This window comes from Patella vulgata, chromosome 6 (genome assembly GCF_932274485.2).
Source record: "Patella vulgata chromosome 6, xgPatVulg1.2, whole genome shotgun sequence".
Taxonomy (NCBI): Eukaryota; Metazoa; Mollusca; class Gastropoda; family Patellidae; genus Patella; species Patella vulgata.
In genome coordinates this window covers 66,661,738-66,676,249 of record NC_065884.2, presented here as the reverse complement: position 1 = coordinate 66,676,249, position 14,512 = coordinate 66,661,738, and the positions used below count along the sequence as shown (strand labels likewise).

The 14,512-nt window shown below is 35.1% G+C and overlaps 1 protein-coding gene across 1 annotated transcript; it reads left to right on the top strand.

Moving 5' to 3' along the window:
• The first annotated feature begins 3,027 nt into the window (after positions 1-3,027).
• Positions 3,028-10,568, top strand: LOC126824095 (uncharacterized). The gene is made up of 6 exons (XM_050553283.2): positions 3,028-3,238; positions 4,424-4,570; positions 4,963-5,031; positions 5,844-6,038; positions 8,276-8,416; positions 9,301-10,568. Exons 1-6 carry the CDS (start codon positions 3,077-3,079, stop codon positions 9,490-9,492), a joined length of 906 nt encoding a protein of 301 aa, XP_050409240.1. The 5' UTR covers positions 3,028-3,076; the 3' UTR covers positions 9,493-10,568.
• Positions 10,569-14,512: the final 3,944 nt, after the last annotated feature.

Below are 14,512 nucleotides of genomic sequence, written 5' to 3'. Positions count from 1 at the left end.
ACTAAAAATTCTGCACACGCAACGAACGACGCAATTTTGATAACTTCTTTTTAAAAGCGGCAAGTTTTCCAATAAATATGTAATCCGAGGCTAGATGTAGAGTAACGTAATCTGCCGAGTGCTCCGGAACGCCTATTATAATTAGTGAGCCACCGCCCGAGACGTCGTATTTTTGATTCCCCCGTTACCATGGCTCCTGTAATCTGGAATAACCTAGTTAGTCTGTTGAATGCAAATTTGAGAAAACAACGGAAAGCTGTTTTGTTTCTGGATTAAGCTACTGAATATAAAACTAATTTTAATTTGGCTTTTTAGATGAAGATAATTAGAAGCTTTTGAGTGAAGGAGGAAACCTATATATATACTAAGTCCAGATATGGGTCTAACTCAGATTTAACCAAAATCTGACTTAAGGGTTTTTCGAGATTACAGGAGATGGTTTCATACTTATGAAGCATTTAAACATACAATACTCAACAGATAAATCTGCCTATTGCAGGTCTTTCTTTAGACTGAAATGTTATATTAACTATTAATTAGACATTTATTAACATTAAAAGATCTTAATCAACTCTAGATGCCATCTTATGTGTGTGATTTGAACTGGTTTTGAATCCGATCTGCTGCCCAACGCTCATTGATGTTTAAATCCAAAAATGGATAACCGAGACTTTGTTTTTTATCGTACCGACTTTAGTAATGATGATCGTGGCTATAGGCTTAAAATTCAATCTCTGATATCTCGGTTCAGAGTGGAGCAAATTGACTGAAATGTTCAACATATTCCCTTTACATTATCTAGATTTTAACTATCATTACCAACTTTAGTAATGATGATCGAGGCTAGGCTTAAAATTCAATCCGTAATATCTCGGTTCAGAGTGGAGCAATTGGACTGAAATTATGAGCATATTCCCTTTATACATTATCTGTTTTTTAACTATTATAGTGAGAAATGCCAGTTCTTTATGTCCCTTAAGAAAATATTTTTACATATAAATGTAGTTTTCAGAGTTCTAGTTTTTAAAATGAATTTTCTACTTCTTTTGTCAGTTGTTATGTTTCAGTAAAATATTGAATCCAATATGTCAGCTTTTGTTTGTGTGAACTCCATCTTGAATCACCGAACCACCGCATGGCCTGTCTTCTATTGTTGTTTAATATAATTGTGTTTGATAACAACACGTTTATCAAAAGATAACACGATTATCAACCAGTGTATATGTTGAGATATGATAAAATAATCGTGATTTAGAATTAATGATTATTTCAGATGATGTAAATCATAATATACGAGTTTTTGATGTAAATATGAGCTAAATCTATTTGTTAAGGCCAGCTCAATATTTGTCAAGGTCGATCGCTGAGATGTAAATAAGGTTAGGGCACGTGATTGTTGGTCCTGGGTTAGGGTTAGGTTTGGGATTAACGCTAGCCCTGTTTACACCTCGTGACCTATGACGAAAAATTGAGCTGGCCTTATCTTTTAGCAGTAACCGTAATGAAATGATATGAAATGGGGTTTAACGTCCTACTGTTCTGGGCTAATGACGACGGGCATACGCCATACAGTGTGCTATGAGGGAAATTTTGCCCGGACATCGGCGCTACGGCCTACTCTTATATCGAATTCCAACTGTCAATGGATCTTTTACGTGCACGCCAATGTGTACACGGGACCTCGGTTTTTCGTCCCATCCGAACGACTAAATAGCTGTCCTTGTCAGGCCCTCCGTCCTGCATCACTGACAAGGGGGAACCACGCCGAAAAAGCTGGATGCACTTTCCCGGCCGATGCAGGGATCGACCACGTACCCGACCTCCAGGCTAGCGAGCCAGCGTCTTACCCACTTAGCCACATTGACCCCCCCCCCCCCCCTGCAAAGAACGCAGTTAGAGACAAGAGTTTTGTTTAGTGTGATAATGGATCTTAATTCGAAAAACAATATGACTTCTTTGCTAACATTTAGAAATCTACATAACATTCGCAATACGTCAGTAAAAAGTGAGTTATGTACAATACAGTGATCGGATCATCCGCTGCCGTAGGAAAGAGAGAGAGGGGGAGAAATGGGGATTAACGTCCACTCGACACAAACCAGCTCATTTCGGGACTAACACATGGTTCAATTTTATTTCAAGAATTCGCTTGCGCGTAGTGTTCTTTAGCAGTGGGAGGAAACCGGAGGACCCGCAGAAAACCCACGAGATTGGGCAGACGACCCTATACTCCTTGTCACATGTCATACAACCGGAGATTCGAAATCACGCCAGTTGATTCAATGACAGACCTTATGATAAGCGCGCACGTGCTAACCGTTTTTTTCAGGCAAAAATGATACAGCACCCCCGCCACCCCCACCTCCAGGAAAATTGACCCATACGCCCTGTGTGTACTTATAAACAATGTGTTTGATAATGTTTTCTTGCTTTCTTGAATCCATGAGCCCTGTTGTTTTTTACATAGGGTGTATGCTTGTCAACTCACAAGTCTAAATTATCCAGCCAAAAAAATAAAAGCAAGAATATAAAAAAGAAAGGCAAAAAAAAAAAATGGGCATTAAAATGTTTTTTAATTGTACACACACCATTAAAATCTCACTGATCTAGTAAATAGGTTGTTGTTTTTTCGTCTACGTAAATCATTCGAAACTTGCGCAATAGGCTTCCCGGTCATATTACATTTTTCATGACCATGCATATTTCATCACAAAATCTCAATGGGCGATCCGAGGTTTGGGTGTATTCATGCAAATATAAGTTATAATTGATTGCATCAGTGGAATGACGTTTAACCTTTAAAACTTTCATAAGTTATACATTGCATCAGTGTCGAAATTGTCATGTTAATATGACAAATGTTATTACAAATTTTGTTTGCCTACACCGATTATAAAATTAAAAAAATATCGAGGCGCACACTACAATGCTTCAGTAATCCAGCAGTCTGGTAGATCGCGTCATTTATTGTTGGTAAACATTGATCACGTGATTAATCCTCGCTGCTTTCGTTCTTTTAGGCGCGGAGGAAGGAACGTTGACAGTTCAAAATTATTACGATTTGTGAACAGACGAAATGGCGAATGTTTATGATTATGTTCGAGCTGCAGCATTTTTGATCGGTTTCATGGTGTTAGCCTTTCAAAATGTTAATACGTGGATGATTGTTGATGGTTTTATGGCAGCTGTCTTCGGTGTAGCATGCATCGTTGTTCCTGTCATGAACTTTGATTTGCTGGTATGGAACTCACTCATTCAGTTTGATTTTGAACAGTAACAAATCAAAAACTCATTTTCAATTTTTGTTAGCAGCAGCCCATCTGATGACTTAGGTGGTCAGTTAAAAAGTCTGTATAGGGCCTAGTTGTCTGGCGTAGAATTTTTTATGTTTTTAACAATTTTGAGATTATTATTCGACCAAATTGAAATTGGCAACCCTCAGAGTGAGAGTCAGCGTGAATTTTTGAAAACTTTATGAAGAATTTCTAAAGTTATAATCTGAATGGGATTTGTTTTTGTTTTTTTAACTTTATTATCAGATGAAGAATCTGAGCTAAGCCTAAACTGATTTTCAATGAAAAATCTACCGGTAGGCCTACATGATCTAGCCAGCCTACCAAGAATGAAGAAGGCACTGGCAAGGGCCAAAAAAAAAAAGGCATTCAAAAGTGATTTTCTGATTGATTTGATTTTAATGCATAAATAATTGATTATAGCCACTAGTCCTCCTAGGCCTAATCTGACGTTGCAAGACTTCTGTAACCATACGCATACAGCCAATTCATGTGATTGGAAAGATATAGACCTAGAGGCTACGATGAATCCAATCATAATTTTAATTTTGATGATTTCTAATTCCAATGCCGGCAATGGGTTGTTGCTGTTGACTATCAGGAGGCCTACCATTGTAAATGAACATTTCTATTACTGCAATACTGGTATAGGCAAAAACGAAAGATTAAACAGCTCAGACAACTACTCTTGGCTGATCTTTTGGTTTTCTGGCAACCTATCTTGGGAGGGATTGTGCTGTAGTCTGTCTTGTCACTGTTGTTAGGAGCAATCTTCAGCAAGAGTGACTGGGTGGATGCTTGAAATCCTCCCTTTTTTATTGCTCTCTTACAGTGACACCAACTATTGTACAGTTTGCCTTTGTGGAGACGGGCCTGGGGCCTCTCGGTCATGAGATGAGACTGAGTCTTAGTTGTGAATTCAACTCATTTTGGGCCTAGATTAAGATTAGAATAGAATTTCAACAAGTACAATAGGAGACGAAAAGAACCACAACTAATTTGTCATTATGTAGGGTTAGGGTTAGCTACGTATTAAAACTAGGGTCAATGTAGGTGACCATAGGATTAGGGGAAAAAAAATCTCAATAAAAAAGTAGAGAGATTTTATAAGTTTTGTTTCTCTAATTTAGGTAACTGGTGTAAGAATAGATCCCTTACATGTGTATTTCTTGAGGGAGATTGGTTGTACTATGGTGGCTACAGCAGTTCTAATCTATCTCATCAGAAACTCTAAAGACAGGAATGTCATCAAAACAGTTCTCTGTGCAAGAACTCTGGTAAGTAAGATATGAATTTTACACAAATTTATAAATAAGTGTTTTAATCTGTGATCCGACTGTGTTTAAATGGAGTAACATAGAAAACATTTACCCCCTGGCCCAGACTATATAGAATTAGAAAAACATGGATGTATCGACAGTGAAAAGGCCATTAATTATTCTTTAAATGACAAAGTATAATTTACATTAAAAATGGATGAAATTTTAAAAATATCACATTAAATTGATTAACAAACCTTTCATCTTTTTTAAATGTGTATATTGAATTACTTTTATACCAAGTTATTGCCCTTGTTCTCTAGTGAACACTATGTCAACACTATGTGGTTGTATGTTTCTTTGCCTGGCAACCTATCTATATGATTGATTGATTGATTATTATATTTCAGGCATTGGCTGTTTATACAGTAAGAGCTATTTATGGTCAGTGGAAATTTACTGGAATCTTTACTAGTGCTGTAAGTAAACTCATCTAATGCTCATTAAAAATACATTCCCGTGTACAAACTTGGTGATTTGATGATATATTTGGACTAAAAGCATATCCAAACTAATTAATCGCTCAAAAATTTGCTTCAGAACATTGTTCACTAGGAAATAGTCCAAGCTATAAAAAATCTATTAAACAAAGTCGTATTTGTGTCACATGACTTGGCTGTAACAGTGACTAGCAAAGGGTGAGAAGTTGAAGTAGAATTCATTGCATAAAGATTATGTTGCCTTTAATCGATGTCCATTTACCATAAATATCAAAGCCTAAGTAAACTCTCTGATTATCCCCTGCCCACGTCTTTTTCTGCGGTTTTTATCTCAGAAACTGTAGTACATTAAATCCCATTTCTCTCACTATCTTTTATGATACGGTAAATGTGCTTGTAACATGGATGGGAAATCTTCCTTTGTTCTTTTTGTTGAATAAACAGATTGTTTTGAATTTCCCTCTAGTAGATTGGGTGGAACTTAACCGTGCAATAACTAGACATGTTCAATTTTATTGCACACTTTTGCTGGTTTACACTTGTTTGAGTAGAAATCATATAGAGAAGTGGGGTGGGTTTTCTGTGCAGTAACAATGAGCATGTTGAGCAGTTGTCAATGTTACAAGTCATTTATAGCACGTTTCATTCGTTAACAGGTTTAACCCCTCGGCCTTCAGCCTCTGGTTAAACGTGTTAACTCCTAAAAGCCCTAAAAGCGGTGCTATAAATATAACTTGTACATCCACCTCATTGTTGTTTTATATTTAAATGAAATGTATGATTTATTTCAGCATGTATGGACGGAAGTGTATGCTAGTGCTGTGTTGTTGGTAGTATCGTCTATACAGCTAGTACGATATGGTATGGATTTAAATGGTAGAAACAGTGGAAGTAAAGTTAATCGTTACTTTCTGTATGATACAATCCTCACTGGTGTTGTTGCTGCTATAGATATACTTATACCATTTTTCATTTTCGGTTTTATGGTAAGTTAACTACGGGACACTGTTACAAAATGTTCACCACTTCTATCCAAGTGATTAACCCGTGAATGATCTTCACCTACACGAACACAACAATAAAATGTTAACATAGATAGATTGTGATGTGAGTTTAAAGGAGCTAAATCTCTAACACAATATCATCCAGTCTTTTACTCAATATCATCCAAAGTCTTCCACATTGAAAATACAAATTATTTATCAATTTAAATCAACAATGATGTTGTGATCTTACCGGGAAAAGATGGGCTTCAGATATTCAATATTTAACATTTGTAACAAGGGACTCGAAGAACGAGGCTAGACATATTCCATATTCTTATCTAGATAGCATGTGCAATAAATACTATCAGTGTAGACTGTAATAATCAGGCACTAGAGATTGCGATTTGATTGATACTTCTGGCGTATTTCGCCAAACATAACTCATTTGAAATTAGAGTAAAAATTTAATGTTAATCAGTTTATAAACATTCATATATTACATTATGTTATTCTGTGTGTTGTGATCCATTTATGTCAATTTCTAGGTCCCAAATGTTCAACCCATTCATAGGCGTATCAATATAGATAACTGATTTGGTCTGAACTGTCACATTTACATCTCCCATCATGTGTGTGTTATTATAAAAGTAGCCATAGGTCTATTTTTTTTTTTAAAATATCCAAATGGAGTTGTCTCCCTTCATATAATAAATTGCATACTGTAAAAAAAAAAAAAAATCTTGGACCCCATAACCACACAACAGCTCACAATATTACACAAATGTTTAACATTATAAATAAACCAATCAGATTTATAAGAATTAATGGATTGAAAATCTGAACTGGGCAGAATAGCTAAAATGGGGTTTAAATCCATTTTGAAACTAACCGGCCAGAATTGGGTAAAATGACGTCCTGGTGGGAAATACTCAAAAAGGTTAATTATAAACCGACAAAAAACAGATGATTAAGAACAATGGTTTAAGTCCTACTTTTCTACTCCGACTGGGCTAATGAAGACGGGAGGACCCCATACAGTGTGCTATGAGGGAAATTTTTGCCAGGACAGCAGCACTACAGCCTATGCTTATACAGTGGACTCTGTCACATCCGATCTCTGATCACTCCGGATTGCTGTGACATCCGACATGATTTTCATGTCCCGATTTATTTCCTTATTACTTCAGCCAAAAAATCGCTGGTTAATCCGAATTCTGTATGTTCTGGATTCTGACATCAATCAGCCGTCCTGACACATAGTTTCCATTGAATCGACACCGTATAATCCGTACTTCAAACGGTGGGTGTGAAGCATCCAATTATCGGTGAGATTAAAACTCAATGGGTGTGAAGCCAGAAAAGATTAACAAGCAATCACCAATCAATTATTATCGGTGAGATTAAAACTCGCAAGCGCCGGTCTGTGTTGATTACTTTGATAATGTTATAAATTCTTTGTTGATTATAATTTTACAATTTATAATCTCTTTTAAGAGTGAACTTAATATTTGATTTTAGTTACTCATGTCAAATACCGCGACATTATATAAAAATTGCCGCGATTGAAGAATCATTATACATTATTGTATTCAAAATGTCTGAACGTCCTGCAAAGCGTGCCCGAACAGATTTGACATTAGATGTAAAGTGGCAACTTATAGCAGATTTCGAGAAAGTTTCACGACCTTGACCTATTCATGAATGAAATGGAGTTTAACGTCCTACTGTTCTGCTCCTTTGACCTATTCAGAATGCCTACGCATGCTCAACGACATTAAACACTTCGCACAGATGAAGGACGAAAAGATGATCGCAACAATTCATTTGTTAGAAGATGTTGTCCAGGACTCCGCCTTACGATATCCTTCCGGTAATCTTAAGCAAACTACTTTAAACGATTACATCATTTATAAAGGGAATAGCATTCTGGTGATTCGAAGCTACAATATAAAAGTACTTCCCGTTTTCGAAGTTACAGTATTTCCGGTTTTGGAGAAAGCTCGGTATTCCGAATCGCTGTGTGATCCGAATTATTGTAACGATGTCGGATGTGACAGTCCACTGTATCAAATTCCAACTGTCTTTGGGTTTTTTTACGTGCATGTGTGTACAAGGGAACTCTGTTTTTTTTGTCCCATCTGAATGACTAGACGAAAGGCCTTCCAGTTCCATCCTGCACCACTGACAAGGGAAAACCAGGCCGAACTGAAGAAGATTTTTGACTTTTTTTATTTCAGAATACCAGGACTGACAATCTGCATCAACATGTTTTTGCTAGTTTGGGTTGTATGAATCTTAGTGCTGCTTTCATCACCTGGTTTGCCCGGGCGTTCAGATTTAACGAAGATAAACGTGCTGTTATATACTTTAGAGTAACTGTAAGTACATTGTAGCTATATTTATATTATGAGAAAGGGGTGGGGGGAATAGAACACGCCCTTGAAAGCGTAGCAGAGACTGGTAAATCTGTAGGGGGTTGCATGGCGGAATGGTTAGCGTGTGTGTACTGTATCATAAGGTCTTTCATTGAGTCAGTTGGCGTGGTTTTGATTTCTCGGTTGTACGTGACAAGGAGTAGGGTCGTGTGTCGAACCTCGTGGGTTTTCTTCGGGCCCTCCGGTTTCCTCCCACTGCTAAACCCCCTACGCGCAAGTGAGTTATTGAAAAAAAATTGAACCATGTGTTAGTCCCGAAATGACCTAGTTTGTATCGAGTGGACGTTAAACCCCATTTCTCTCTCGCTGTCTGGTAGATCTGTGTGGCTGCTGGGTCAAACGATGATGCTAGCAGATAGATAGTACAGGTAGATTTTATGTAGAAATGAGGTGTTTTTTTCTTCATACTATATGTTGCGACCTTTTTTATAAGCCCACATTTACATGAGGTCATATAGGCCATTGTCGTTGCCCCTGTCATTGTTAATGATTGTTTATTTTAGATTTCAATGTTTAAAATAGAATAGTTTTATTTTTATTAATAAACTTTTAGATTTTACTTAATGTGGATATTATTTATATACCGGGTACAGGTTGAAATAAAACTGGAGTTTAACGTCCGACTTTCGCTCCACCAACTTGGCTAATAACAAGGCGTGTGTGTGGAGGGGGTAACGTCCGACTTTCCTCCACCAACTTGGCTAATAACAGTGTGTGTGTGGAGGGTCTAGCGGTTTAATTCTAGCGCATAAAATCATCATAAAGTCAGCAGATTTATTCCGTCAGTCACTCACCTCCTAATTCTCATATATTTGATTTTTTTTTAGGCTCTTTCGTTGATTCTGGTATGTTTGCTGTATGGTAAGATGGTGGAGGGATTACTACCAGACGTGTTCGACTTTATTTTTGTTCTACTTGGATGTCTACCTCTTTCGTTCCATGCTGGTGGTTTTATTGCCATGAGAGACAGAAAGTCTTCCTCTTCTGCTGCTGGATATAATCTCAGAGATCGAAATTAAATAATACGTTCTTAAACAAATCTTAAAGATGCATTATGTAAGATTTAGATAAAGAGCTGGCCCCAGTTTCACAAAACATTCTCAGATTTAAGTTAAGAATTTACTCAATTTTCAATCGCTATTTATGAGAAATATCTTTGATCCAGAAACACAAATATTTGCACATAGTTTCTTATTGATTTATTGATATATTAAAACAACAAAAGTTTTAAAAAGGGCTATAGTTTAGTTAAAATAAAGCAAACAATTTTGAGAAAATTCTTAACTTTGGTCTGAAAATGTTTTCTGAAACAAGAGCCTGTCCGTTCTTGCTATAATAATAATAGTTAAAAAATAGATAATGTAAAATGAATACATTTAAAATGTCAGTCAAATTAATTTATTCTGAATGCTTTAAGTTTCGACAAGAAAAATCGCAAATACCGGTAGTCTCAATTGTCAATTACCATTGTTACATGAATATACAAAGTCTTGATTTTGCATTTTAGAATTTAATGAAGATATGGCAGCCATTGTCTAATGCATTTAATATCTCAGTCATACGATGATCTAGAGAGTGAATTATGGTCTTGTCATGTTAATAAATGTTCAAATAAAAATTTATATAAAATTTGAAGCCAGAACTAACAGAGTTATATGGTACAACAATCACTGGTTTATTATACACAAACACCACGTTTCGATAAGTATTCTCCTATCGTTATCAAGCACAATGACATTTAGTAAACAGAAGGGTCTATATATATATATAAATGTACAGTATGAAGTCATACTTAATTAATTGTTATTAATTATTAGAGGAGTTTGTGATTATAGTTAATGATATTTAGCTCTTACATAATGCACCTTTAATATTATATATTATTTTTGTAAGTTTCACATTTGATTTCACACAAATGATTGTATTTTTAAAATGGCATATTTATTCTAGCTCAAAGATATTAACCAACTAATATACAACACTTTGATTGGCATTTAGTAATTAAACATATTAACACAAGGTACAGTTTTATAGATACATGTACACAATTACTGAGTTTAATACTAATTGACGTTTCGAGAGGATATTCTCGTCTTATTCAAACAAATGATACGGGTATGGCGAAATGTCGCTTAGTATTAAACTATTCACATACCCGTATTATTTGCTTGATAAAGACGAGAGTATCCTTGTCGAAACGTCGCTTAATATTAAACAAAGTAATTGTGTATCCATAAAATTGTACCTTGTGTTAATATTATATATAAGAACACTATTTTATTAATAAAAAGATGTTTCCTTGACAGTTACGATCGTATCCTTATTATTAGGATTCAAATATATTTGTTACTTAAATACCTCCAATCTTTTGAGATGCTACCCGAGAAACTATATTAAGGTAACTGCCAGTATGCAGGCCTGTTGCAGGTGATGAACGAACAAGCACTTGCAGTAGGGTTCTTATTAATTCAGATAGATTTACCTATTCTGACTGACTAGCAGTGAATTTGACCAGCTAGAGAACTTAACACTGTAAACTGGGTATCATTTAATCTTGTGTATTTAGCACTAATATCTTTCACATTCGTTTAATATGAAATCTTTGTTTAACAATTCATAAAAGTCATTTAAAATAACACAAAATCATCTTATTAGGCAATTATTGTCAATAATATAGTGTGGATTTATTAGGCAACTATTGTCTACAATTTAATTTAATTTTTGCTGGTCATTATAAATAACGTTTTGTGGATCGAACAGATGATCTATCTATTATCAAGGAAACATCTTTAAATAAATTTATTTTATTGGTTCCTGAATTTTTATAAAGTTATAATGGAACAACTTGAAATCAATATGTGGTTAGTTCCTGATCTCTTAGTATTGTACTTATATATCCATGCCAAAGATTTTCCATGATACCAAAGCAAACAATGGTGTTAAACTGTTGATCATAATATCCATGACTACAATATACTAAAGAAAAATATCACTTTAAACCATCTTATCTTTCCTCTTGGTACATAAACAGACTAATATAAAACATATCATTTATTCCAAATAAATATGGCGGGGCTGGATGGCCGAATGGTTGGCGTGTGTGCGCTGTATCATAAGATCTGTCATTGAGTCAGCTGGAGTGGCTCGATTCTAGGGTTGTTCATTTTTGTGTTTAATCATCAATGAGCGTTAGGCAACAGATCGAATTCAAATACGATGAAAATCGGACACATAAGATGGGGTCGAGAGTTGATTATGTTCCTTTCATGTTAATTAATGTCTAATTAATAATTTAGATAACATTTCAGGCCGAAAAAAAGACGTACAATAGACATATTTGGCAGATCTTCATCATTTACTTTAAAAATTCCATGCTGAGACGCAACTTTATTAAATTATCATATGACCACTATTTTGTATAAAGAAAAAGCATGATTCACAAAGTGCCTGTACCATATTAGTACACCAATATCTGCGTGTTTAGTTTATGTGTTATTGTTATTAGTACCCTTGTTAGTTTCCATGGCAGCAATTTTAAATTGTTATTGAGTAGTTTAGTTGTTATTATCGTATTATTGAACATTTAGCTGATGGAATAAAAGATCTGAACATTATTTCTATATACACTGTAACCCGAGTATCATTTAATCTTGTGTATTTAGCACTAATTTCTTTCACATTCATTCAATATCAAATCTGTAAAGATCGTTTCAAATCACCAAAAATCATCCTATTTGTTCTTGTGTCCAGCTTGAAGTTGACCATTAAATTTTGATAATGAGTGTCCAATTTACAAGTGTTTAATTTCTGGATAACTGTTAAAAAATAAACAACCCAATTGAAATTAAATACTTGTAAATTGGACACTCATTATCAAAATTAATCAGTCAGCTTTAAACTGGACACAAGTACAAATTTGATGATTTTGGGTGATTTTAAATGATTTTTACAAATTTTTAAACAAAGATTTGATATTAAACTAATGTGAAAGAAATTAATGCTGAATACACAAGATTAAATGATACCTGGGTTACAGTGATGATAGTGAGAGCATTATCTTATATAATGACAGTCCTGTTGGCAGTCTACACCATGACACAATCAACACAAACATTCAATGTGGCTCTATCCAGATATGTTCTTCTTACCAAGATTGCATCTGTCTTTTCTCAAATTGAACTCCGACACAATTAATGTTGTTTACTTATATCCAAAATCTAGATGAAAAAAACTTGATGGGATTTGATCTTAAGTTACAGAGCTCGTCACCGTAACTTAAATTCCATATCCATATTCTAGAATCCATTTCCCTATTTCAACATAAATGTACTTTGTCAATCCGAGCCAAAACACTTGTTACTTCTTTCATCAACCCGGGACCAAGAGTGTTGAATTATTTCTGCTGAAATTACTTATAATAAGTAATCAAAATGGTGATTTATTTTTAATGGGGCATTCATTGTTAATAATTGTTTAGATCAGAACAGTACAGGTTTCTTTTATTTTGTATTTCGATGTTTAAAATAGAATAGTTTTATTTTTATTAATAAACTTTTAAATTTAACTTCATGTGTATATTATTTATATACCGGGTTCATATGACTTCCCTCGTCGTCATAGCCCAATTCGGAGCAGAACAGTAGACTGGATAACCTGCTCTAAATGACGTCAGATTCGTTCCTACGTTACTGCGCTATTCTGACCAAAGCCCTTTATAGGGAAAGTTATAACTCATTTACAGGCGCCATTTTGGATCCCAACTATGACGCCCATTGACGTCATCTAAACAAATTGCAAAAGAAACCGATGCAGTTTGGTTCAATCATAAATATGTCAGTCGGAATCATACTGAAAATCGACCAAGAATGACATGATTAACAGAACTCAATTTGGCGTTCTTCAGGAATTATCGGAGAGCGATATCTCGTAATCAGTGTATTTCAGTGGTGGTAGGATAAATAATTTATTTTTAAATTCCTCAAACACAGATTGGTTATGCAAGCGAAATGTGTGGAAAAATTGAATTCGACAAACATCAATTAAAAAAATGTATTTGTCATTTGGTGGCGGGCATTTCTTTCAATATGACTGCCAAATTTGGTAATAGAATACCATTTAAAAAAAAATAAAATAAATGAAAAAACAAACATTAATTTGGTAAGAAAAGGCCAGCGATAATCTCAAAAATTTAATTTCGAGAAATCTTGATGTTAGAAATTCAAAAAGACCGGCAAAATGAAATCCAAAATGGTTTAATTTTAATTAATCGTCATTTCTTTCCGTTGGGTACATTATGTGGTATATTAATCCCGAAATGACATAGATGCTCTTAAATGAATATATTGTTAACGCGCTTTAAACATCTAGATGCAATAGACTTGGGGCTGACAAGGAAAGCTGTCTAGTCGTTCGGATGGGTCGAAAAACCGAGGACCCGCGTACACATTGGCGTGCACGTAAAAGATCCCTTGGCAGTTGGAATTCGATATAAGAGTAGGCCGTAGTGCCGCTGTCCGGGCAAAATTTCCCTCATAGCACACTCTATGGCGTATGCCCGTCTTCATTAGCCCAGGTTAGGAGTAGGACGTTAAACCCCATTTCATTTCATCATATTTCATAGTTTGTCGACATTAAGGTGTGCTTGTTCTATTGTTCCATTTAGCCTATGCATTTTCTTGTTTGACTTGACTGACTAAACAAAACATTTTGTAGGAATGTAGGCTTTTATAGATTGAACAAAAAGTTGATAAATATTGAGATGTGTGGAACATGCTCGAGGCGATTTGTAACAAATCTCAGACACGATATATACTTGATACTAGTTGAGCATCAGAACAACATGATTATTTCATTGGATATGGGGCGCAAATACCCCAAATAGTCGGACAAACTCTAAACCAACTGCGTCTCCTTCATTGAGCCCCTTCAATGTCTGTCTACCTGTGGAATAACATGTACATTATTTGTATCTGTTATATTTGTGCGGTTTATATATTAGATTAATATTATTATTTACACATGGGCGGGGAGTGATAACGT

Bases quoted from the DNA above. Each gene is read 5' to 3' on its own strand.
- LOC126824095 (XM_050553283.2), top strand. From the start codon at position 3,077: ATGGCGAATGTTTATGATTATGTTCGAGCTGCAGCATTTTTGATCGGT. The intron at 6,039-8,275 runs GTAAGTTAACTA...TTTTTATTTCAG, and splicing joins TTTTCATTTTCGGTTTTATG to AATACCAGGACTGACAATCT. The intron at 8,417-9,300 runs GTAAGTACATTG...ATTTTTTTTTAG, and splicing joins TTATATACTTTAGAGTAACT to GCTCTTTCGTTGATTCTGGT.